This window comes from Coregonus clupeaformis, chromosome 13 (assembly GCF_020615455.1).
Source record: "Coregonus clupeaformis isolate EN_2021a chromosome 13, ASM2061545v1, whole genome shotgun sequence".
Taxonomy (NCBI): Eukaryota; Metazoa; Chordata; class Actinopteri; order Salmoniformes; family Salmonidae; genus Coregonus; species Coregonus clupeaformis.
Genome location: NC_059204.1, coordinates 49,508,042 through 49,531,937, shown reverse-complemented (window position 1 = coordinate 49,531,937; position 23,896 = coordinate 49,508,042). Strand labels below are relative to the sequence as shown.

General features: G+C 41.6%; 1 protein-coding gene across 2 annotated transcripts in view; it reads right to left on the bottom strand.

Moving 5' to 3' along the window:
* Positions 1 to 23,896, bottom strand: part of LOC121579693 (LHFPL tetraspan subfamily member 6 protein) — a 119,731-nt gene that overhangs the window by 59,699 nt on the left and 36,136 nt on the right. Inside the window, exons 1-2 of one of the 2 annotated variants that reach the window (XM_041894497.2) lie at positions 16,221 to 16,539; positions 14,942 to 15,483 (exon numbers count right to left, since the gene is read on the bottom strand). In XM_041894497.2, coding sequence (XP_041750431.1) covers positions 14,942 to 15,326 — 385 coding nt within the window. In that variant the 5' untranslated portion in view covers positions 15,327 to 15,483; positions 16,221 to 16,539. Of the gene's footprint in view, positions 1 to 14,941; positions 15,484 to 16,220; positions 16,540 to 23,896 lie in introns of those variants that run through there. The other variant, XM_041894498.2, reaches the window with a different exon arrangement.

Genomic DNA, 23,896 nt, shown 5'->3' with positions numbered 1-23,896 from the left:
GCAGTGTTCTTGATCTCCTAACGTATTGCACAAGTTGACTGCAGGTATTTACTTAAAAAGTAGATACAAATTGTCACATTTATGAAAGATATTCTAAGAAATAGTTTAAACGGTATTGAAAAACCATCCTGTGTTTTTTTCCAAATACCCCAGTATACAGTATATACGGTTTACTGGCCAAGCCTATTATACACATACTTATACACACACTTAGACCCACTCAACCAAGCCGCCTCCAACAGGAAAAGTTACACTCTCAGATAGATTATACGTTAATGGACATACGTTTCAGCCACCCACGAGATAGTGACATGTATGAACTATTAAATACATGACACATGGAGATATGAGCAAGCATACAGATACTGTGTATATTTTACATTTACATTTTAGTCATTTAGCAGACGCTCTTATCCAGAGCGACTTACATTTAGCGCATACATTATTTTATCGAACCCACAACACTGGCGTTGCAAACGCCATGCTCTACCAACTGAGCTACATCCCCTGGCACACCATTTACTACAGTATATACAATCCCGTGCAAAAAAAAAAGTAAAATTCATTTAAAAAATGAATGTAAGTGTGAAGGTAGTTTTGTGCCCACCCCAAAAAAGGGTTAAATGTGTAAAAAAAAAAAATATATATATATATATTTGTTTTATTTCCTGAGATGTCTTATATCTCCTAGATATACAGTGGCTTGCGAAAGTATTCACCCCCCTTGGCATTTTTCCTATTATGTTGCCTTACAACCTGGAATTAAAATTGATTTTTTGGGGGGTTTGTATCACTTGATTTACACAACATGCCTACCACTTTGAAGACGCAAAATATTTTTTATTGTGAAACAAAAAAGAAATAAGACAAAAAAAACAGAAAACTTGAGGGTGCATAACTATTCACCCCCGCCCCCAAAGTCAATACTTTGTAGAGCCACCTTTTGCAGCAATTACAGCTGCAAGTATCTTGGGGTATGTCTCTATAAGCTTGGCACATCTAGCAACTGGGATTTTTGCCCATTCTTCAAGGCAAAACTGCTCCAGCTCCTTCAAGTTGGATGGGTTCCACTGGTGTACAGCAATCCTTAAGTCATCCCACATATTCTCAATTGGATGGAGGTCTTGGCTTTGTCTAGGCCATTCCAAGACATTTAAATGTTTCCCCTTTTGTCTCCTGAGTGGCGCAGTGGTCTAAGGCACTGCATCGCAGTGCTAGCTGTGCCACTAGAGATCCGGGTTCGAATCCAGGCTCTGTCACAGCCGGCCGCGACCGGGAGACTCATGGGCGGCGCACAATTGGCCCAGCGTCGTCCAGGGTAGGGGAGGGAATGGCCGGCAGGGATGTAGCTCAGTTGATAGAGCATGGCGTTTGCAACGCCAGGGTTGTGGGTTCGATTTCCACAGGGGGCCAGTATAAACAAAAAAAATAAAAAAAATACATATGTATTCACTAACTGTAAGTCGCTCTGGATAAGAGCGTCTGCTAAATGACTAAAATGTAAATGTAAATGTTAAACTACTCGAGTGTTGCTTTAGCAGTATGCTTAGGGTCATTGCCCTGCTGGAAGGTGAACCTCCGTCCCAGTCGCAAATCTCTGGAAGACTGAAACAGGTTTCCCTCAAGAATTTCCCTGTATTTAGTGTCATCCATCATTCCTTCAAAACCATTTTACCAGTCCCTGCCGATGAAAAACATCCCCACAGCATGATGCTGCCACCACCATCCTTCACTGTGGGGATGGTGTTCTCGGGGTGATGAGAGGTGTTGGGTTTACGCCAGACATAGCGTTTTCCTTGATGGCCAAAAAGCTCAATTTTACTCTCATCTGACCAGAGTACCTTCTTCCATATGTTTGGGGAGTCTCCCACATGCCTTTTGGCGAACACCAAACGTGTTTGCTTATTTTTTTCATTAAGCAATGGCTATTTTCTGGCCACTCTTCCGTAAAGCCCAGCTCTGTGGAGTGTACGGCTTAAAGTGGTCCTATGGACAGATACTCCAATCTCTGCTGTGGAGCTTTGCAGCTCCTTCAGGGTTATCTTTGGTCTCTTTGTTGCCTCTCTGATTAATGCCCTCCTTGCCTGGTCCGTGAGTTTTGGTGGGCGGCCCTCTCTTGGCAGGTTTGTTGTGGTGCCATATTCTTATGGTGCCATATTCTATAATGGATTTAAATGGTGCTCCATGGGATGTTCAAAGTTTTGGGTATTGTTTTATAACCCAAACCGGATCAGTACTTCTCCACAACTTTGTCCCTGACCTATTTGGAGAGCTCCTTGGTCTTCATGGTGGCGCTTGCTTGGTGGTGCCTCTTGCTTAGTGGTGTTGCAGACTCTGGGGCCTTTCAGAACAGGTGTATATATATACTGAGATCATGTGACAGATCATGTGACACTTAGATTGCACACAGGTGGACTTTATTTAACTAATTATGTGACTTCTGAAGGTAATTGGTTGCATCAGATCTTATTTAGGGGCTTCATAGCAAAGGGGGTGAATACATATGCATGCACCACTTTTTCGTTATTTACTTTTTAGAATATTTTTAATAAGTTATTTATTTCATTCCACTTCACCAATTTGGACTATTTTGTGTATGTCCATTACATGAAATCCAAATAAAAATCCATTTAAATTACAGGTTGTACTGCAACAAAATAGGAAAAACGCCAAGGGGGATGAATACTTTTGCAAGGCACTGTATACCATTTACTACAGTATATACAATCCTTCAAACATGTGTACAGTAAACTGCCAGCTCTTCAATCTGGTAACACCAAGTCTCCTTTTGCATCTACAACGCTCTTTCTTATTGGTCTGTTAACTAATTTACCGGCTGGTGATGTCACCAGGCAGGCCAAAACTCCATCCCACCAAAACAGGCTTAAATGTCAGGCGGTCTTTTCAAACAGCTCTTACATTTATACTGTGAAATGGTCATTTTCACAATTTCACAGTATTATTCCAACCTCATAGTGTGGATATATAAAATACAGGAAAATCAAGTTTTTGACTGCACTGGGCCTTAAAAAAAACACACCCTAAAGAAATCTACAATATTTACATTGTAAGGCTCTTTAAGAACTTAAATTAGTTAACAGACCAATAAGAAAGAACGTTCCAAAATAACATTCCAAACCTCTCTGCCAATAACAGCTCGTTTTCAGTTTTCCCCTCCCCACTCAGACCACTCCCAGACAGTCCTGGCAAAATTCTTGCTTGAGAAACTGCTCTTTGCTAAGTAGCCATTTTTGTTTCTTTTTGAGCATTTTAATGGAAAACAATCAGAGGAAAATCACGTTTTTGACTGCCCTGGATGTTTAAAGCCCCATGCAGTAATTATTTTTTAAATAATCAATGTATGTCTAATAAATCACTGTGTGTGTTTATTTCATGAAAAAATATATATAATTTACTTCACTGAGCCTCCTTTTGCCATTGAAATGCTCAGTCTGATCGTGTGGGCGTGTTGATAGAAATATGTATATATTTACATAAAAAGCCATGATTGGCGGATAGGATCGTCTAGACTAGACCTACCCCGCTTACCCATTCAAAGTAGGAGGATACATATACAAATGAAAGATTACTGGTCATTAGTCAGAATAACCAGATCAGATTGTGATGTCATGCTGTGGGCCAAAAACAACATCCCACCTGAACAGGCTGAAATTCCAGGCCTTTTTTACTTTCTTTCAAAAAGCTCTTACACTAAAAGGCCAAAATCATCATTTTCACAATTTCTGTGTTATTTCGACCTCAGTGTGGAAATATATTTACAAAAAATATACATGAAAATCACGCACTGCACTGCTCCTTTAATATATATAGTCGTGGTCAAAAGTTTTGAGAATGACACAAGTATTGGTCTTCACAACGTTTGCTGCTTCAGTGTTCTTAGATCTTTATGTCAATAGTTACTATGGTACACTGAAGTATAATTACAAGTATTCCATAAGTGTCAAAGGCTTTCATTGACAATGACATTCAGTTTATGCAAAGAGTCAATATTTGCAGTGTTGACCCTTCATTTTCAAGACCTCTGCAATCCACCCTGGCATGCTGTCAATTAACTTCTGGGCCACATCCTGACTGATGGCAGCCCATTCTTGCATTATCACTGCTTGGAGTTTGTTAGAAGTTGTGGGTTTTTGTTTGTCCACCCGCCTCTTGAGGATTGACCACAAGTTCTCAATGGGATTAAGGTCTGGGGAGTTTCCTGGCCATGATGTTTTGTTCCCCGAGCCACTTAGTTATCACTTTTGCCTTATGGCAAGGTGCTCCATCATGCTGGAAAAGGCATTGGTCGTCACCAAACTGTTCTTGGATGGTTGGGAGAAGTTGCTCTCGGAGGATGTGTTGGTACCATTCTTTATTCATGGCTGTGTTCTTAGGCAAAATTGTGAGTGAGCCCACGCCCTTGCCTGAGAAGCAACCCCACACATGAATGGTCTCAGAATGCTTTACTGTTGGCATGACACAGGACTGATGGTAGCGCTCACCTTGTCTTCTCCGGACAAGGTGTTTTCCGGATGGCCCAAACAATCAGAAAGGGGATTCAGCAGAGAAAATGACTCTACCCCAGTCATCAGCAGTCCAATCCCTGTACCTTTTGCAGAATATCAGTCTGTCCCTGATGTTTTTCCTGGAGAGAAGTGGCTTCCTCGCTGCCCTTCTTGACACCAGGCCATCCTCCAAAAGTCTTTGCCTCACTGTGCGTGCAGATGCACTCACACCTGCCTGCTGCCATTCCTGAGCAAGCTGTGTACTGGTGGTGCCCCGATCCCGCAGCTGAATCAACTTTAGGAGACAGTCCTGGCGCTTGCTGGACTTTCTAGGGCGCCCTGACGCCTTCTTCACAACAATTGAATCTCTCCTTGAAGTTCTTGATGATCCGATAAATGGTTGATTTAGGTGCAATCTTACTAGCAGCAATATCCTTGCCTGTGAAGCCCTTTTTGTGCAAAGCAATGATGATGGCACGTGTTTCCTTGCAGGTAACCATGGTTAACAGAGGAAGAACATTGATTTCAAGCACCACCCTCCTTTTAAAGCTTCCAGTCTGTTATTCTGACTCAATCAGCATGGCAGAGTGATCTCCAGCCTTGTCCTCGTCAACACTCTCACCTGTGTTAACGAGACAATCACTGACATGATGGCAGCTGGTCCTTTTGTGGCAGGGCTGAAATACAGTGGAAATGTTATTTTGGGATTAAGTTCATTTTCATGGCAAAGAGGGACTTTGCAATTAATTGCAATTCTTCTGATCACTCTTCATGACATTCTGGAGTACCGTATTTTCCGCACTATAAGGCGCACCGGAGTATAAGCCGCAGCAGCTAAATTGAATGATGTGTACATATATAAGCCGCACTGGACAATAAGCCGCAGGTGTTTTAATGTTTAATTACCATATGTAAGGGTTCGTGCACAGAGGGGATTGTCGGGAAAGAGATGGCTGCTTGAGGAAGCTCCCATTTATTGACATTTCAACAAACAAGTTGCATATTTGCATAACGTATTCAAGTGTTACCATTTAGTGCAATAGTAGCTACAGAACATATACTGTGCTGTGTAAACTGTACTGTATCACATAGCGTTTCAGACACAAAAACTTTTCAACTTTCAAACTTAAACGGTGCGCTCCCAGCGCACATACCGGCAGTGATCTACAGCAGTGGTTTTCAACCAGTGGTCCTTGAGGGAGTGCTAGGGGTTCCCCAGCAAAATTAGTTAATAGCGTCACAATCATTTAACCACTTAACTTTGGTTATTTTTGAAAAACCTTGAAAAAGTGTGCACATCTTTGAATATTTATCTACATTATAGCCTACAGTAGTACCATAACAAAAAACAAAGCTTACAGCGCTTGACAAGGCAATATCAATGGCTAAATTAAATGTTATTTTTTTTAAGTGCAAAATAAAGTGCCTGTAACACGACAGTAAGCGCGTAAGCCTAAAGTTCCAGCAACACGGCTGCTTAAAATATACGGTAATCAGCCTACCAGAAAAGTCATTAATCCTCGTCTTCATCTTTTAGGCTAAGGTGCAGTACACGGCTGTAACCAGAAAAGTCAAGTCATTAATCCTCATCTCCGTCTTCTTCCTGCGTACTAAAACCACCAAAGTCCTCATCTTCAGTGTCGGAAACGAACAGGCTCAGGGTGGCTTCGTCAGCCACTCTCCTCTCTCCTTCGTTGTCGCTCTCAAAACCAACAAACTCCTCTTCGTCACTGTCGGAATCGAACAGCCTCTGAAGGGCCTCAACTGTGGCGACGTCCTCCTCTTCATTACGCAGCAGTCCAGCCTTTCGGAACCCGTTAATGATCGTGGATGTTTTGACACTCCTCCACGCTATCAGGATCCACTTGCAAACTTGAGCGAAAGTTGCTTTTCGCATGCGACCAGTTTTGGTGAATGATTTATCGCCGCTAGTCATCCACGCCTCCCACTGAACGCGTAGTGCCACTTTGAACGCACGATTGACACTGATGTCGAGTGGCTGCAGATGCTTCGTTGTGCCCCCAGGAATCACAGCTGGAATCGAGTTTGTGCTCTTGATGGCTGCTTTCACATAATCCGTTATATGGGCCCTCATGCTGTCCAAAACGAGCAAAGCTTTTTTTGGCGAAAGAATCCTCCAGGGCGCTTGACGTAGCACTCATTCAGCCACTCATTCATTCCGCTTTCCATCATCCACCCTTTCTTGTTGACTTTAAAGGAGATGCCGTTCAGGATCTTTTCTTTTGGCATTGTAATCCGCTTAAAAATCACCATTGGCGGAAGCTTTAATCCAGATGCTGTGCAGCCAAGAACACAAGTGAAATTCGTTCTCTCGTGGCCAGTGGTTCTCAACGTGATGGACGATTCACCTTTCTTGTTAACAGTCCTAGTGAGAGGCAGGTCAAACGTCAAAGGCACTTCATCCATATTTATGATCTGTTCCGGTCCGATGGAATATTCCTCTATCTTTCTTTGTGTGAATTCGCCGAAGTTTGTAATTTTTTCCTGGTAGTCGGGAGGGAGTTGCTGACACACAGTCGTCCGCACCCTGATGGACAGTCCCTTTCGTCTCATAAATCGGAAACACCAGGATGGTCCACCTCTAAAATTTTATATTTTCATTTCGGTGGCGACTGTTTCAGCTTTCAGTCGGATCTGCACGGTGGAAACACCTCGGCCGTCTGCTCTCTGTGTGTTCACCTAATCTTCAAGAAAGTCTTCAAGTTCGGGCCATCTGCTTTTATTACCTCTGAGAGCTTTTTTTGACCTTTTGCATTGAGACAGTTCTTCCCGCTGGCGTCTCCAACGTCTCACCATTGACTCATTGATGCCAAGGCTACGTGCAGCAGCTCTATTTCCTTCTTTTACAGCCAGATTGACTGCCTTTAACTTAAAAGCTGCATCATATGCATTTCTACGTTTGTTTTCCATAATGAGGGTTTGTGCATGAAAACTTCCTTTGCACAAACTGTCTCACTCTCGTAATGTCTGTCTGTCTTGCTCTCGTTCTGTCTCTCGTTCTGTCTCTCGTACCACTCTCGGTTCCACTTTTACTTTTGCGCGCTACCTGTCTCACTCTTTTCCGGCCTCCAGCTTTTCCTGCTGGAGCTCGCCCTTAAAGGTTAGGGGGCTCGGACCGGTCATAGAGCCCATAGAGTTAAAGTTGGTGGACTGTAACCTGTAAAATCCATAGATTTAGGAGGTCTTCTAGTGGCCATTAGCTGTAAAAATCCATAGATTAGCCGCACCGTTATATAAGCCGCAGGGTCGAAAAATTTGAAAAAAGGCGCGGCTTATAGTCCGAAAATTACGGTATATGCAAATTGCCATCATCAACACTGAGGCAGCAAACTTTGTTGAGACCAATACTTGTGTCATTCTCAAAACTTTTGACCATGACTGTACTGTGGCTTTTGCCCGATCAGTTTGGTCTCAGGCCAGCTCTCACCAAAACAAGGCACAGATCTGGTTACTGGGAAAGAAACTTGTGTTTGTTGTTTTAGCAATGAATGTGAAAATTGCTGTTTTCTTTCAAATCTCCCATTGTTTTGACAGGAGGACCTCTCTTGGAGGATAATTGACATATTTACATGAGTGAGTCTCCAGTTGAGAAGGGTATAATTTCCACAGCAGCACGTTCAGCCTCTATTAGTGGAACCAAACTTTGACCCAATCCAGTCCATCCTGTCTTCAGGTCACGGATTCCCTCTACTGCTATTCCTCCATGCTCTCTCTCTCATTCTTTTCTCTTTCTCCCTCTACCTCCCTCGCTCCTTCCCCCTCTCTGTCCTCCTGTCTCTTTCCTCCTCTCTCTACTCCCCTCCTCTCTCTACTCCCCCCTCCCTCTCTCTACTCCCTCCCTCCCTCTCTCCTCCCCTACCTATCTCTCGCTCTTTTGATGAACTACATTAGGGAGACTGGAGGTATGGGGCCCTGTGTGGGAAATGAATGGGAGATTGATTGCAGAGAGAACAGTATTATACTTCAAAAGACCAGAGTTTAGAGGAGAAGGAACAAGAGGGATTGGGTGTGAGATGCACAGTCAAGTACCACCTGGCACCTGTAGATATGTATGATGCAATAGATTGATAGAAGAACAGACTAACAGAGAGACTGTCAATAAACAGTGAAATGAAAATAAACAGAAGAATATTATTATTTGTTCTCTCTCTCACTTCCAAGAGCAGAAATACTTCCAAGAGCACACATTTTGTGCTTTACCATACAATGATATAGCCTCTCAAGCGAATAGGATCAATTTCACAGCTTTGGTTTAGCTTTTGCTGTTGGATTCTGGATATTTGGATAACTCGTAAATCGTCTGAAACAGTGAATGTTACCTATGCAAGGCTCCATCTGAACCTCATCCTTCATACTAGGAGTTAAACCATGCAGAACAGAACAGAACATATAGCCCTAACCTGTCCAGACTGTGTTGTGTTGTGTTGTGTTGTGTTGTGTTGTGTTGTGTTGTGTTGTGTTGTGTTGTGTTGTGTTGTGTTGTGTTGTGTTGTGTTGTGTTGTGTTGTGTTGTGTTGTGTTGTGTTGTGTTGTGTTGTGTTGTGTTGTGTTGTGTTGTGTTGTGTTGTGTTGTGTTGTGTTGTGTTGTGTTGTGTTGTGTTGTGTTGTGTTGTGTTGTGTTGTGTTGTGTTGTGCTGTGCTGTGCTGTGCTGTGCTGTGCTGTGCTGTGCTGTGCTGTGCTGTGCTGTGCTGTGCGATATGGCCAAAATATATTTTTCAAATTTTTGACGGTATTTGACTGTACTACTTGCGTCGGCTCTCTCCTTCTCTCACCAAGCCCCGCCCCCTGTCACTCAATGATTGCAGTTGATGTTGCTCGACCATGAGATCATTTGCCGACCGCTCGCTCTTTAGTCTGCATGAATGCAGCAGATGCAACAATATGTTGATGACAACGATGCAACTTTCCACTTTGCTTGCTAATATAAATCCACAAGTGTTCCATAATTACACTATTAGTTTGTGTATCTTACTGTCTGCAAACAGCTAGTTTGTCTTAGCAAGTTGCTAAAATAAATTGTGTTAGCCGCTTATGTTAATCGCTAGTTAGCTGGCTAGCTAGCTAATAAATGTACTGAGTCAGAGCAAACATAGCTAGCTAATACAGCCTCAGAACAGTACTGGTGTAGGCCAGCATGTTGTTTGTGCAACGGTATCTTCTAAATCAGAGAGGAATAGGCGAAGCATGAATATGTTAGCTACTTGGTTTTGAAGTATTGAAACCAAACCATATGATTTGAATGAAAAGTATTCTAATAAACATGAAAAGGTTAATGTAAGAAGCGCACATCATTTCAAATAGGCTACATGTCATATTAAACAGCATATAAACACTTTAAATAAGTCAAGAGCCAGACAGGGAGCCTAAGAAGGAATGAAAATGAATTATTTAGGCTATATTATTTCAAGGGTATAGCCTACAAAGAAATACATTGTGAAGAATTTGCGAGTGCGACACAATAGTCTGGTAGGGACATAAAGCGTGCAGCATTTAAACAACATTTTGTTGTATTAAATCATTATAGTCTATACATTTAGGCTGTGGCTTACTTATAATTAAATACAAATTAAACTAAAGATGACTTATTAGTGCCTTTGAATTCATTTTTGAATTCCTTTTTAGAAACACCATTTTGGACAATCTGTGGCTTCAGGCTCATGCGATGGTGCCTGGAGAGCAGGCCAGCAGTGGAGAATATCCTCTCCACACTTGCAGATGCAGATTATTATTTTATTTTTTTATAGGTAGGCCTAAAGGTTTTTAGGCAAAAAAAAAACAATCAAAACGGAAAGCTTCTTGAACATGGGAATATACCATGCCTACTGGGCCAAAATCAATTATGGCCTACAAAAATGAACGAAACGTTTAAGAGATCAGTTTTTGTTGTTTATAAATACTTTGCTACAACGACACACTTATCTACCCACCTTGTTCCTTTCTTTTAGCATGTGCGTGTAGTAAGTACACCATCACGCTTTCGGGATACGTGTCTTTTCAGATTCCACAATGATTCTGTAGTTGTGGACACTGCATCACCGCACTCCCTCTCTTGCTCTTGGTCCTCATCTATGTAAGTCACCTTGATTTTGCACCTGTGTGTTTTATCAGTTTCTTTATGAAAATATTTAGCGAACGCCATGACAGTAGCTAAAGCAAGGGGCTATAGTAGCAGCACACAGGTAGACTACAAATGCATGCATGTTTGCACATTTATTTAAAATTTAAAATATCACATTTACATACACTACCGTTCAAAAGTTTGGGGTCACTTAGAAATGTCCTTGTTTTCCATGAAAACATACATGAAATGAGTTTGAATAGGAAATATAGCAAAATGCATAGGAAATGTAGTCATTGACAAGGTTAGAAATAATGATTTTTAATTGAAATACTAATTGTGTCCTTCAAACTTTGCTTTCGTCAAAGAATCCTCCATTTACAGCAATTACAGCCTTGCAGACCTTTGGCATTCTAGTTGTCAATTTGTTGAGGTAATCTGAAGAGATTTCACCCCATGCTTCCTGAAGCACCTCCCATAAATTGGATTGGCTTGATGGGCACTTCTTACATACCATACGGTCAAGCTGCTCCCACAACAGCTCAATAGGGTTGAGATCTGGTGACTGTGCTGGCCACTCCATTATAGACAGAATACCAGCTGACTGCTTCTTCCCTAAATAGTTATTGCATAGTTTGGAGCTGTGCTTTGGGTCATTGTCCTGTTGTAGTAGGAAATTGGCTCCAATCAAGCGCCATCCACAGGGTATGGCATGGCGTTGCAAAATGGAGTGATAGCCTTCCTTCTTCAAGATCCCTTTTACCCTGTAGAAATCTCCCACTTTACCACAACCAAAGCACCCCCAGACCATCACATTGCCTCCACCATGCTTGACAGATGGCATCAAGCACTCCTTCAGCATCTTTTCATTTGGTCTGCATCTCACAAATGTTCTTCTTTGTGATCCGAACACCTCAAACTTCGATTTGTCTGTCCATAACACTTTTTTCCAATCTTCCTCTGTCCAGTGTCTGTGTTCTTTTGCCCATCTTAATCTTTTATTTTTATTGGCCAGTCTGAGATATGGCTTTTTCTATGCAACTCTGCCTAGAAGGTCAGCATCCTGGAGTCGACTCTTCACTGTTGACGTTGAGACTGGTGTTTTGTGGGTACTATTTAATGAAGCTGCCAGTTGAGGACCTGTGAAGCATCTGTTTCTCAAACTAGACACTAATGTATTTGTCCTCTTGCTCAGTTGTGCACCGGGGCCTCCCTCTCCTCTTTCTATTCTGGTTAGAGCCAGTTTGTGCTGTTATGTGAAGGGAGTAGTACACAGCGTTGTATGAGATCTTCAGTTTCTTGGCAATTTCCCGCATGGAATAGCCTTCATTTCTCAGAACAAGAATAGACTGACGAGTTTCAGAAGAAAGTTATTTGTTTCTGGCCATTTTGAGCCTGTATTCGAACACACAATTGCTGATGCTCCAGATACTCAACTTGTCTCAAGGCCAGTTTTATTGCTTCCTCATCAGCACAACAGTTTTCAGCTGTGCTAACATAATTGCAAAAGGGTTTTCTAATGATCAATTAGCCTTTTAAAATGATAAACTTGGATTAGCAAACACAACGTGCCATTGGAACACAGGACTGATGGTTGCTGATAATGGGCCTCTGTATGCCTATGTAGATATTCCATTAAAAATCAGCAGTTTCCAGCTACAATAGCCATTTACAACATTAACAATGTCTACATTGTATTTCTGATAAATGTGATGTTATTTTAATGGACAAAAAAATTGCTTTTCTTTCAAAAACAAGGACATTTCTAAGTGACCCCAAACTTTTGAACGGTAGTGTAAGTATTCAGACCCTTTACTCAGTACTTTGTTGATAGGAACTGAATACAGAGCAACTCTGTATTAGTTACTTAACAAGTGAATTTGCATGAAAATTGCAATACAATTTCCATAAAAATTGAGATAAAATATTGTATGATATCATAAGTGAGGATCTCAAAAAATCCCCCCTGCTGGCATTATAGCCATTACCTAATGGAAGTGTATTTCTGAGCGTGTAAGAACCACTGCATGGACCATAGAACCAGAATTTAGAACAGACCATAGAATGTAGGAGGATAAACAGTCTCCCTCCTCTTTCATTAATAAACGGACACTGTGTCATCTCAGAGAGAAAAATGTCAGGAGATATTTATCGTGCATGAAATGGCCAGTGGTCTCCTGAGAGAGGGGAGAGATACAGTATGTTTACATGCACACTAATAATTCAATATTAAACTGATTATGGCATTAAGCCGAGTATGGCAATAAGCAGAGTAAAGTGTTTACATGACTATCTTGATTGGCGTGAGGTCAAAATCAAAGTAAGCATATGCCGATTAAAACACCTGGTTTTCTGAGCAATCTTTCTAATTATTAGGACATGTAAACAGCTTAATCAGAGTTCCAGCAGTGTATTTGATCTGTGCATGTGCCAGCACCAGTGGTGCAAGCCTCCTTCTTTTGCACGAGTGAAGTGAGTTCGGAAAAACTGAAAGTATGCATCTTAGAAATAGTTTTCACAAACAAACTTTATATGTCCGAACTCAGAATCAAATAGGCTTTGCAAAAATAACATGGTTGCTTTGGTAGAATGTTTATTTTGATTGGCAATTTTCTGCATTTATTTAAGTCCCATCAGGTAGCCTGATTTCAGATGTGTCTATGTAAACAGTGAGGTCCAAATGTATTTAGACAGTGACACATTTGTTGTTGTTTTGGCTCTGTACTCCAGCACTTTGGATTTGAGATGATACAATGATTATAAGGTTAAACTATCAGCTTTAATTTGAGGGTATTTCCATCCATATTGGGTAAACTGTTTAGAAAATAGGATGGCAATGCCCCATCCACAGGGCACAAGTGGTCACGAATGGTTTGATGAGCATGAAAACCATGTAAACCATATGCCATTGCCATCTCAGTCACCAGATCTCAACCAATGATTGTCTATTATATTGACAAGATAGTCAAGTGACAGTTCTAAAAATGGAAATACATGTCCTCAAAGATGGAAGGCAGGCAGGAGGAGGCGAGATCAGGTGGGACCATTCTAGCCAATGAAAGGACAGATACACGTGTGAACAACAGGCCATATTTGTATCTGTGCCATTATAGCATCTGCGACAGCCTCAATGGCGCTGCCCATACTATCTTCTTCTTCTTCATTGGCTGACTGCTCCCAACTCATAGGAATCCCCACCCAGTTGACTACTTTAAAATGGTGGAAGCCCTCAATGGCAATGTCCATGCTAAAAAGGGTTCTATCCATGATGAGTCCTCTATCTATCTCTATGACAACAGGCATAACTCCCAGATAAAAATATTTTGTTTTTAACGTTTCTTTGTTGACCAAATTCAACACTTTCTCATTGACCTCCATACAAAAATTCCTCACTTTGTGGGCTTATTTTTGTGGACAGATTTTGGGTGGAGTAAAACCTCTCGCTTGGCCTCTTCCTCTCTGTCTTAACCCAATTGAACACTTATGGGAGATTCTGGACAGCATTTTCCACCACCATAAAAAAACACCAAATGATGGAATTTATTGTGGAAGAGTTCCAGACACTTGTAGAATCTATGCCAAGGCGCATTGAAGCTGTTCTGGCTCGTGGTGGCCCAACACCCTATTAAGACACTTCATGTTGGTGTTTCCTTTATTTTGGCAGTTACCTGTATATTTAGTATTATAGCTACTATTCCTATTGTTCTCCCTGTTATTTTCATACTTTTTATGTGTATCACTTCGCTTTGGCGACATTGACCTCGTCATTCATGCCATTAAAGCATATTGAATTAGAATTTGAGGGAGAGAGAGAGCGAGAGAGAAGACTCAGAGGCCCTGCTGTGCAAGCATGAAGAGGTCACACTTAATCAACCCTAGTCCCCCACACTGGCTGAATGAAAAGAGCGGTCAAAGTCTTTATACAGAGGGAGGAGAGGAGAGGGGGATGAGTGCATGAGTGGAAAGAGAAGGCTGAGGCCCTCCCTCTATAAGAGGCATTTTTCTTTAGAGGACACACACAACTAGGACTACACACCACACGTTGAGTGTGTTACACCAGGAAGCATCTGGATAAGGAAGCCCCCACCATCACCACCTAATTTCTCTCTCTCCTCAGACCCCAAAGGTCAGATAAATAAGACAAAGAGTGAAACCAAATATAACGTTGTGGAGTTGCTGTTCAGCCCAGCTTCATTCTATTAATCATTCAATGATTCAATTCTACACCCATTGGTGGAGGAGTCAGTCTACTCCTTATTTTATCCATCAAACCATCCATCTATCCTTCCACCCATCTATCACAATCCAATCTTCAAATCACTTAAATACCAACAGCACTTAATGATTTTAACTTACCCCCTACAAACTGGATGCCCCCGGCCACGCGTCCGATGGTCCTGGAGATGAGGTCAGACACACAGCAGCCCATTAGGGCCGTGAGGGACACCAGGAGCAGCAGGCCACAGCCCACCCCCGTCACCACCGTACAGATCCTCCACTCCAAACTGGGGATACCCTGAAAGGAGGCGTAACGCCCACACTGCTCCAGCATCACCGTGGCCTGGCGAACCTCATCACGCACCGGGTACGAGCACCGCCGGAAGGTCCCGAAGGAGACCGGTTTACCCATCTGGGACCCTAGGAGCCAGTATGGCATAAAGAAACCCACACAGGAGGCCGCCGCACACAGGAAGGAGAGCAGAGCCCACACCACGCCCGCACATGTCAGGCTAGAACCCATATCTCAGTATATCAGTGACCAGCCACAATGATGACCCCCCAAAATGGTATCCCACGGAAGTTCTTAGCTTTTTATCAGCAGCTCTGTTGTTGATGAATAATGTCCAGGTTAGCACCAGCAGTGTTCCTCGTCCTGCCTCTTCTCTGTTCAGTGACCCCTGGTGAGAGAGAGAGAGAGAGAGAGAGAGAGAGAGAGAGAGAGAGAGAGAGAGAGAGAGAGAGAGAGAGAGAGAGAGAGAGAGAGAGAGAGAGAGAGAGAGAGAGAGAGAGAGAGAGAGAGAGAGAGAGAGAGAGAGAGAGAGAGAGAGAGAGAAATGCAAAAGTGAGAGAGTTGGATTTATGAGGTACAGACAGGAAAAACAACTGTACTGTCACTGGATACATGAAAGTTAGTACCGCATGGGGGATAACATCAGATTAAGGGATCATAAACTATGGACCACACAATTGTGAAACATCTTTACCATTTGGGCTAAGACTTACAGTGCTATTAAATAATGCAAGTGGCCCTTCATTTCAACTGGTGATTAATTTGAACAATACATAAATGTAATTATTTACATAGGTAATAATTATAATAGCTTCCTATATAATTATAATACTGCATATGAGCTATAAAATTCACATGTGCTAAGCCTTAGCCTACTAATAATAACCCAAGGCGATCAAGGCTATTTTTAGAATGTAGTGGCCTGACAAGTCTGCAGTTTGTTTCCATATCAAAAGTAAAAAATAATTAACTCTCATGCATAGATGTCCGAGTGTTCATAGATAGTTCCTATTTCCTTTCATCTCGGCACCATAGGTGCTTCATTTCGAAGCAAATAGACATTGTGTCGAGCATTCTATTCTATTCTATTCTAGTAATGCAAGGGAAAGTTTTCAGAAATCTTACGTTTACATTCCTCAACGTGATCCCGAACCTGTAGGTGATAGCTGGATTTCAAAGTTCAATGTAATTGAGAAAGCAGAGCAACAAGACCTCAATAAAGTGCCCGCTGTCGGTACAACACTCGTTTATCGAAAAAAATATCCAATATGTCAAACTCGCTCAGTTACTGTAGGCAACACGGTCCATCTGGAAGAAGACCTATAACGGGAAAACACCTCTGTCCCAACGCAGCGACCAGAGCAACATTCCTTGGCTTCGAAGTGAGCGATGACGGCGTTGGCTTGAATAAAATTATTCTGTGAGCAGCAGAATGTGGGTTGGTTCCTGTTTGCCTACCGCGGTTGCAGCTTGGTCTCATAGACTAGACATAACATAGAAACGAAATCTGGAACAATCAAATTAGTATGATATGCTAGATTTGGTATGGTTACATAAGACAGAAGGTTACTTAAGGCAAAAACGAACAGCCTGGTCTCATACACTAGACGTAGCATAGTAAAGTAAATCCGGGACAATCAAATTAATATAATATGTTACGTTTGGTATGGTTACATAAGACAGAAGGTTAGTTAAGGCAAAAACGAAAGGAGGGTGGTTGGTCGCAATCTGGTCCCAGAGCATTTCTTATTATTCTGTATGTAAATCCGAGACACTTAATTTAGTATGATTTATTACATTTCGTATGATATGTATTAATGTGGCTGTCTATCACCCATTTGTATGATATTTTTGTATTTGTTACGAATTACAATTCGTATTATATGTTACCAATTTGCAAGATGTACAATATCTTCCTAATTTGCAAAACGTATGATATGATATTCTAGCTAGCTGGCTAACATTAGCTAGGCTAGGGATTAGGAGTCATGGTTAAGTTTAGGAGTTAGGTTAAAAAGTTAAGGTTAGGGTTAGGTTAGGGTTAGGGGAAGGGTTAACTAACATGCTAAGTAGTTGCAAAGTATCTAAAAAAGTAGTAAGTAGTTGAAAAGTTGCTAATTAGAAAAATGCTAAAGTTGTCCGTGACGAGATTCGAACTCGCAAACCTTTGGGTTGTTTGATGTTCACGTTATACGCCCGACCAACCACTCTACTTTCGTTTTGCCTTAAGTAACCATCTGTGTTATGTAACCATACCAAACATAGCACATTATGTTTATTTTAGTTCTCGCCTTAACTTTTACTATGTTACGTCTAGTCTATGAGCCAAGGCTGAAAGTAGGGGCAAAAAAAAACTAATGGCCATCAATCTAAAGATCTAATACGCTCGTTCAAACAGGCATCACTGCGCACTCACGCGTATCAATCTAATGATCCAGTAACTCGCACGCACACACCAAGTTTCCCACTCTTAATGTCAGACTATAGGCATACACTCGTCTAACTGCCATGGTTGGTTATGAGCACAAACAAAACACTTTTTTGGGACGGTCACTGAAAGCGAAAATAACTAGGGTTGAGTCCCTGTCAGTCTGCCTCCGAATTCGCTATACAACCTTCTTCTGCATAGCCTATGCGAACACTTTGTAATTAATCTGTGCATAATGGCAACTATTAAAGAACTTATCCATTGGGCTTTACTAACAGTAGTATTTCCCCCTTATTGCAACTATCTTTATCCATTGGGCTTTACTAACAGTAGTATTTCCCCCTTATTGCAACTATCTTTCTAACGACTATAGGCTAGTAGGCTGCGTGAGCACACCCAATAAAGCGAATTATCTTGGCATCCTGGTGGAGACAGAGGGCTATGCGTGTGCATGTGTCGCATGTCAAACTGCTCTCCAAATTCGCTACAACACCGCTATTTTGCAGCCCATTATAAACCTATAGCGGCCCACTAGATTGAGTACCCTAACCTGTAGGCTAATCGTACATTGCACCGTAAGCAAGTGAAAGTAAATTATAGGCCTATCCAACGTCTGCGTAGGAATAAACAATGAAGCAGGGGTTTTACGCAAAAGTGTCTGTGGGAGGAGAGGCAACTGAGGACCACTCCTGCATGCGCAAAGCAGCTAATATGAGGCGCTGTTTGAATATATTCATGGGTGGATTCTCCCTCTCTTGAAATAATCATTGATCTAAATATAGGCCTAGTAGATAAATTAAGATAGGCTATATACAGTGGGGAGAACAAGTATTTGATACACTGCCGATTTTGCAAGTTTTCCTACTTACAAAGCATGTAGAGGTCTGTAATTTTTATCATAGGTACACTTCAACTGTGAGAGACGGAATCTAAAACAAAAATCCAGAAAATCACATTGTATGATTTTTAAGTAATTAATTTGCATTTTATTGCATGACATAAGTATTTGATACATCAGAAAATCAGAACTTAATATTTGGTACAGAAACCTTTGTTTGCAATTATAGAGATCATACATTTCCTGTAGGTCTTGACCAGGTTTGCACACACTGCAGCAGGGATTTTGGCCCACTCCTCCATACAGACCTTCTCCAGATCCTTCAGGTTTCGGGGCTGTCGCTGGGCAATACGGACTTTCAGCTCCCTCCAAAGATTTTCTATTGGGTTCAGGTCTGGAGACTGGCTAGGCCACTCCAGTACCTTGAGATGCTTCTTACGGAGCCACTCCTTAGTTGCCCTGGCTGTGTGTTTCGGGTCGTTGTCATGCTGGAAGACCCAGCCTCTTCAATGCTCTTACTGAGGGAAGGAGGTTGTTGGCCAAGATCTCGCAATACATGGCCCCATCCATCCTCCCCTCAATACGGTGCAGTCGTCCTGTCCCCTTTGCAGAAAAGCATCACCAAAGAATGATGTATCCACCTCCATGCTTCATGGTTGGGATGGTGTTCTTGGGGTTGTACTCATCCTTCTTCTTTCTCCTAACACGGCGAGTGGAGTTTAGACCAAAAAGCTCTATTTTTGTCTCATCAGACCACATGACCTTCTCCCATTCCTCCTCTGAATCATCCAGATGGTCATTGGCAAACTTCAGACGGGCCTGGACATGCGCTGGCTTGAGCAGGGGGACCTTGTGTGCGCTGCAGGATTTTAATCCATGACGGCGTAGTGTGTTACTAATGGTTCTCTTTGAGACTGTGGTCCCAGCTCTCTTCAGGTCATTGACCAGGTCCTGCCGTGTAGTTCTGGGCTGATCCCTCACCTTCCTCATGATCATTGATGCCCCACGAGGTGAGATCTTACATGGAGCCCCAGACCGAGGGTGATTGACCGTCATCTTGAACTTCTTCCATTTTCTAATAATTGTACCAACAGTTGTTGCCTTCTCACCAAGCTGCTTGCCTATTGTCCTGTAGCCCATCCCAGCCTTGTGCAGGTCTACAATTTTATCCCTGATGTCCTTACACAGCTCTCTAGTCTTGGCCATTGTGGAGAGGTTGGAGTCTGTTTGATTGAGTGTGTGGACAGGTGTCTTTTATACAGGTAACGAGTTCAAACAGGTGCAGTTAATACAGGTAATGAGTGGAGAACAGGAAGGCTTCTTAAAGAAAAACTAATAGGTCTGTGAGAGCCGGAATTCTTACTGGTTGGTAGGTGATCAAATACTTATGTCATGCAATAAAATGCAAATTAATTACTTAAAAATCATACAATGTGATTTTCTGGATTTTTGTTTTAGATTCCGTCTCTCAGTTGAAGTGTACCTATGATAAAAATTACAGACCTCTACATGCTTTGTAAGTAGGAAAACCTGCAAAATCGGCAGTGTATCAAATACTTGTTCTCCCCACTGTAGGTTATAAATAAATAATCACTGATCTAACATGACTTGGTTGGTAGCCTACCATAAAAATCCTTTCACATGGTGATGTCTTCAAGGATGGGAATGAAGGATGCATAGGTTATCCCAAAAGATGCATCGTCTCCATTATAGGTTACGCTAATTTAGGCTACCACTTGTTCACCTTGTAGAGGCTAGTGGCTAGACCTGTTGGCTGTTAGGTTATAAAAATGGAACGTAAAATTACTGTCTCAGAAGTGGCTTTACCCAAACCCCTGCCCCCTGCCCCGTGGCTATGCAAGGTCCATGACCAGTGGCGGGTGCAGAGCCCCACCTGTTTAGCTAGAAACATGGCATTAATACGATAATGAATACATGACAACTACATACAAATATTTTATTAAAAATAATTCATACAAAAGTCAAGAGTTGGCTATAACATGAGTGAGTGTGTGTATATGTGTTTAATTGTTTGTGTGCATGTATTATGGTGTGTATTATAACTTCCCATCATAAAAATGTATCCCCATTCCCCAATCAAATACCTTCATCGATACCCAATCTGGCAACCCTCATAACATTTGACATGGCCTTGTATAAAATGCATTATGAAAGAAATGGTGTAATGTACACGAAAAAGTGGAGCCTTGTATTAAATGCATTATGAATAAATTTTTGTAATGTAGACTCCACGAAATATGAAATGCCTTATGAAGAAAATCGTGTAGGCCTACTGTTGTCTACACGAAAAAAGGGCCTTTCTGACTACAAGCGCACCAGTATCCCAAAGTATTAAGCGAAAACAAGCATAGAAAACAGTATTGGCATTAATAAAAAATAAAAAAACAACGTAAGGCTACTATTATATTATAATTATTTAGGTGACAACCTGGTTCATTAACAATATTGGGTTGTTAACGCATTTGTATTTTTCAGAGGTGGGTAGTAACGAGTTACATTTACTCCGTTACATTTACTTGAGTAAGTTTTTGAAAAAATTATACTTCTAGGAGTAGTTTTAAATCACTATACTTTTTACTTTTACTTGAGTAGATTTGTGAAGAAGAAACTGTACTCTTACTCCGCTACATTAGGCTACAATGAGGTCGTTACTTTTCTTTTTACCTCTTTGGTATTCTACGCGTCATTGTCTTTATCCCCCAGCATATGCCTTATTTTAATGTTTTATTTTGACAGAGAGAGAGAGACTTCCGCTAAGGCTCTACCACGTGACTGTGTTTCACCAATCAAACGTAGTTGTGCAGTCTCGTCACTTTACCATACTCAATCTCAGTGGCGGGACCGGTTGGCTTTACAGTCATAGCAACACAAAAATGTCAGAATTAGCCGTCGGCAATGCAGACACAGACGAGGAGGAACACCCGCACCCCTGGCCTCATATTGAAAGCATGTTTACCTTAGTAAAAGTGCGAAAGAACAGCTACATTATGCGGTGTCTTCTGTGTCTACCAAAACAAACGGACATTTCAGCATTCAAGAACTCAACATCTAACTGGAGGAAACATGTAGCGGTAAGTTTCCTAAATTCGTTTTTTTTTTTGCTGTGGATAGGCGAATGTTTGTCTTTTAGGTTACATATGTTTTAAACATTTTCTATATATATATATATATATATCCACATTTGATGTGATAATAAGTCTCTTTTAATGTCTTGATCTCCCTGTAGCCTCACAGATTTTTTTTTTGTCCACAGAGGATTCACCCCAACAAACTGGCAAAGTACACAGACTTACTAGAGAACCACAGAAAGCGTAAGTCCTCCTCTTCCAGTGATACTCTTGTGAAAAATGCAAAAATCACAGCCTTTGCTGCCCCAGGGCGGGTAACACAAGCAACGCTTGACAAGCTGATGCTAAATTTTGTATGTGAGGCCAACCAACCATTTTCTGTGGTTGAGATGCCATCCTTCAATACTTTGATAGAAACCTTGCAACCTCATACAGTAATGACAAGGAAAACGTTATGCACAAGAATACAAGAAGCTGCAAAACACAAGAAGAGCATAATCATCAAAAAGCTGAGTGCTGTGAACTATGTTGCTAACGTAGCTACTTAGGTGTCACCTGTCACTGGATAGACAACACCTCACTGGAGTTGCACTCCACATTGGCTTGTAGACCTGTCAAAGGCTCGCACACGTTTGATGTCCTTGCTGCTGCATTAGAGGAAATACATTCTGAGTACCACATCAGGGAAAAAGTGACCAGGACGACAACAGACAGTGGCTCAAACTTCCTTTCGATTATATGGTGAGGAGAAAGAGGAGGAATCCATCAATGTACAAGAGGAGAGTGACTCCACCCTTGATGATGCAACAGAAGATCAGAGTGAGTCAGAGGTGGAGTATCAAGATGTCTGCAATTCTGGATGACAACACAGGCCTTGAGTACCAACTTCCAGGGCACCAAAAGTGTGCATGCCATCTCCTCAATCTTATATCCACAGTTGATGCCACTGCTGCAGGAGGAGCTGCAAACGAAACCTACAAGAGGCTGTCTCGGTCTGCTTTTGCAAAATGTCATGCTCTTTGGAATAAAACCAGCAGGTCAACCATGGCTCATGAAACAGTGGAACGTGAATGCAAGCTGCAGTTTCTCCGACCCAATCAGACACGCTGGAGCTCCCTGTTCCTCGCTGTAGAAAGGATTGTGCGCATTCACCGAGAGCAAGGAGAACAAGCAATTCGCAATGTCTGCACAGCATTAAAGATAAAGATGTAAGTTGACAAAATTTATATTTTGTTTTTAAAGAATAATAAAAGTAAATAAGCCTTGCTGATTAATGGGTGAATCCGCTTGTCTCAAGTAACTAAGTTTTCTTTGCATGGTGGTGTGACAATTGTGGATGACTTGAATGAAATATATATATATATTTTGTATTTAACATGTACAATGCATAATAAAGACATTGTACCAGAAATAGCTATAAGTAATTGTTTTATCGTTACATCTTTTATAGGTTCAATCCAGCTGAAAATGGGTTTTTGGTTGAGTATGCTGCTGTGATGAAGCCTGTTGCCATGGCCCTTAATATCCTCCAAGGGGAATCATCTGTGCATATGGGCCTCCTGCTGCCAACACTTTACCAGTTGCGGGACAAGCTGAAGAAGTTGGAGTCAACTTGCAAAATGTGTACACCTCTTGTTCACGCCCTGCAGCAAGGGATCCAGAAACGTTTTGGAGACGTCATGAAAGAGCCTGAGCTGATTGCAGCAGCAATACTCCTACCAAGATTCAGAACATCCTGGACCACAGAGGAGAACATCTTAAATGCTGGTAAATATACTTGTTTATCAATTCAAATGTGAACCAGTAGACATTGACCTATATAACTCTGTATAATGTCACTGTCATTTAGGATTATAGTGTGTCAGTGACAAACCACAGGGTGGCAATATAGTTAGTGTGACTTTTTTTTGCTGACTTTTCTTGTTAGATATTGGAACTGGAAGTAAACATAATGCCCGATCTACAACTACATCACCCTCCTCTAATGCCTTTTAGAGAACATGCATTCAGCTTAATTTGTGTTCTGGGATACTAGGCCTGCAATATTGTTTTATTTGGCCATCTATCATGGACTGGTGCTTTTTCAGTTGATGTGTACTGCTGCTCTTTTCCTCTGCTCAGTGAGATGTGCAGTGTGGCCTAATCACAGATCAGAGTATTCATTTCTAGGCACACAGAAAAAGGGCTGTTGCTTGCCATGCAATACAAAGGTACTGAGTAGGCCTAATCAACACCTATTGATTATTTTACGTTGACCGCTTCCTTCTGGTGTGCAGTTTTCTGTTCAGCATGCCTGGTATGAAATGTTTGTGTGTTTCCTTCTGTTGTTCTGTCACTGTGGAGACACACACACAGTTTATGAGAGTTTATGGGCTGCCTCGTTCTAGTTCTGCCTGGTAAAAAAAGTATAAAGGTTTGGAAAATTGTGTTACTTGTGCTTATTTAT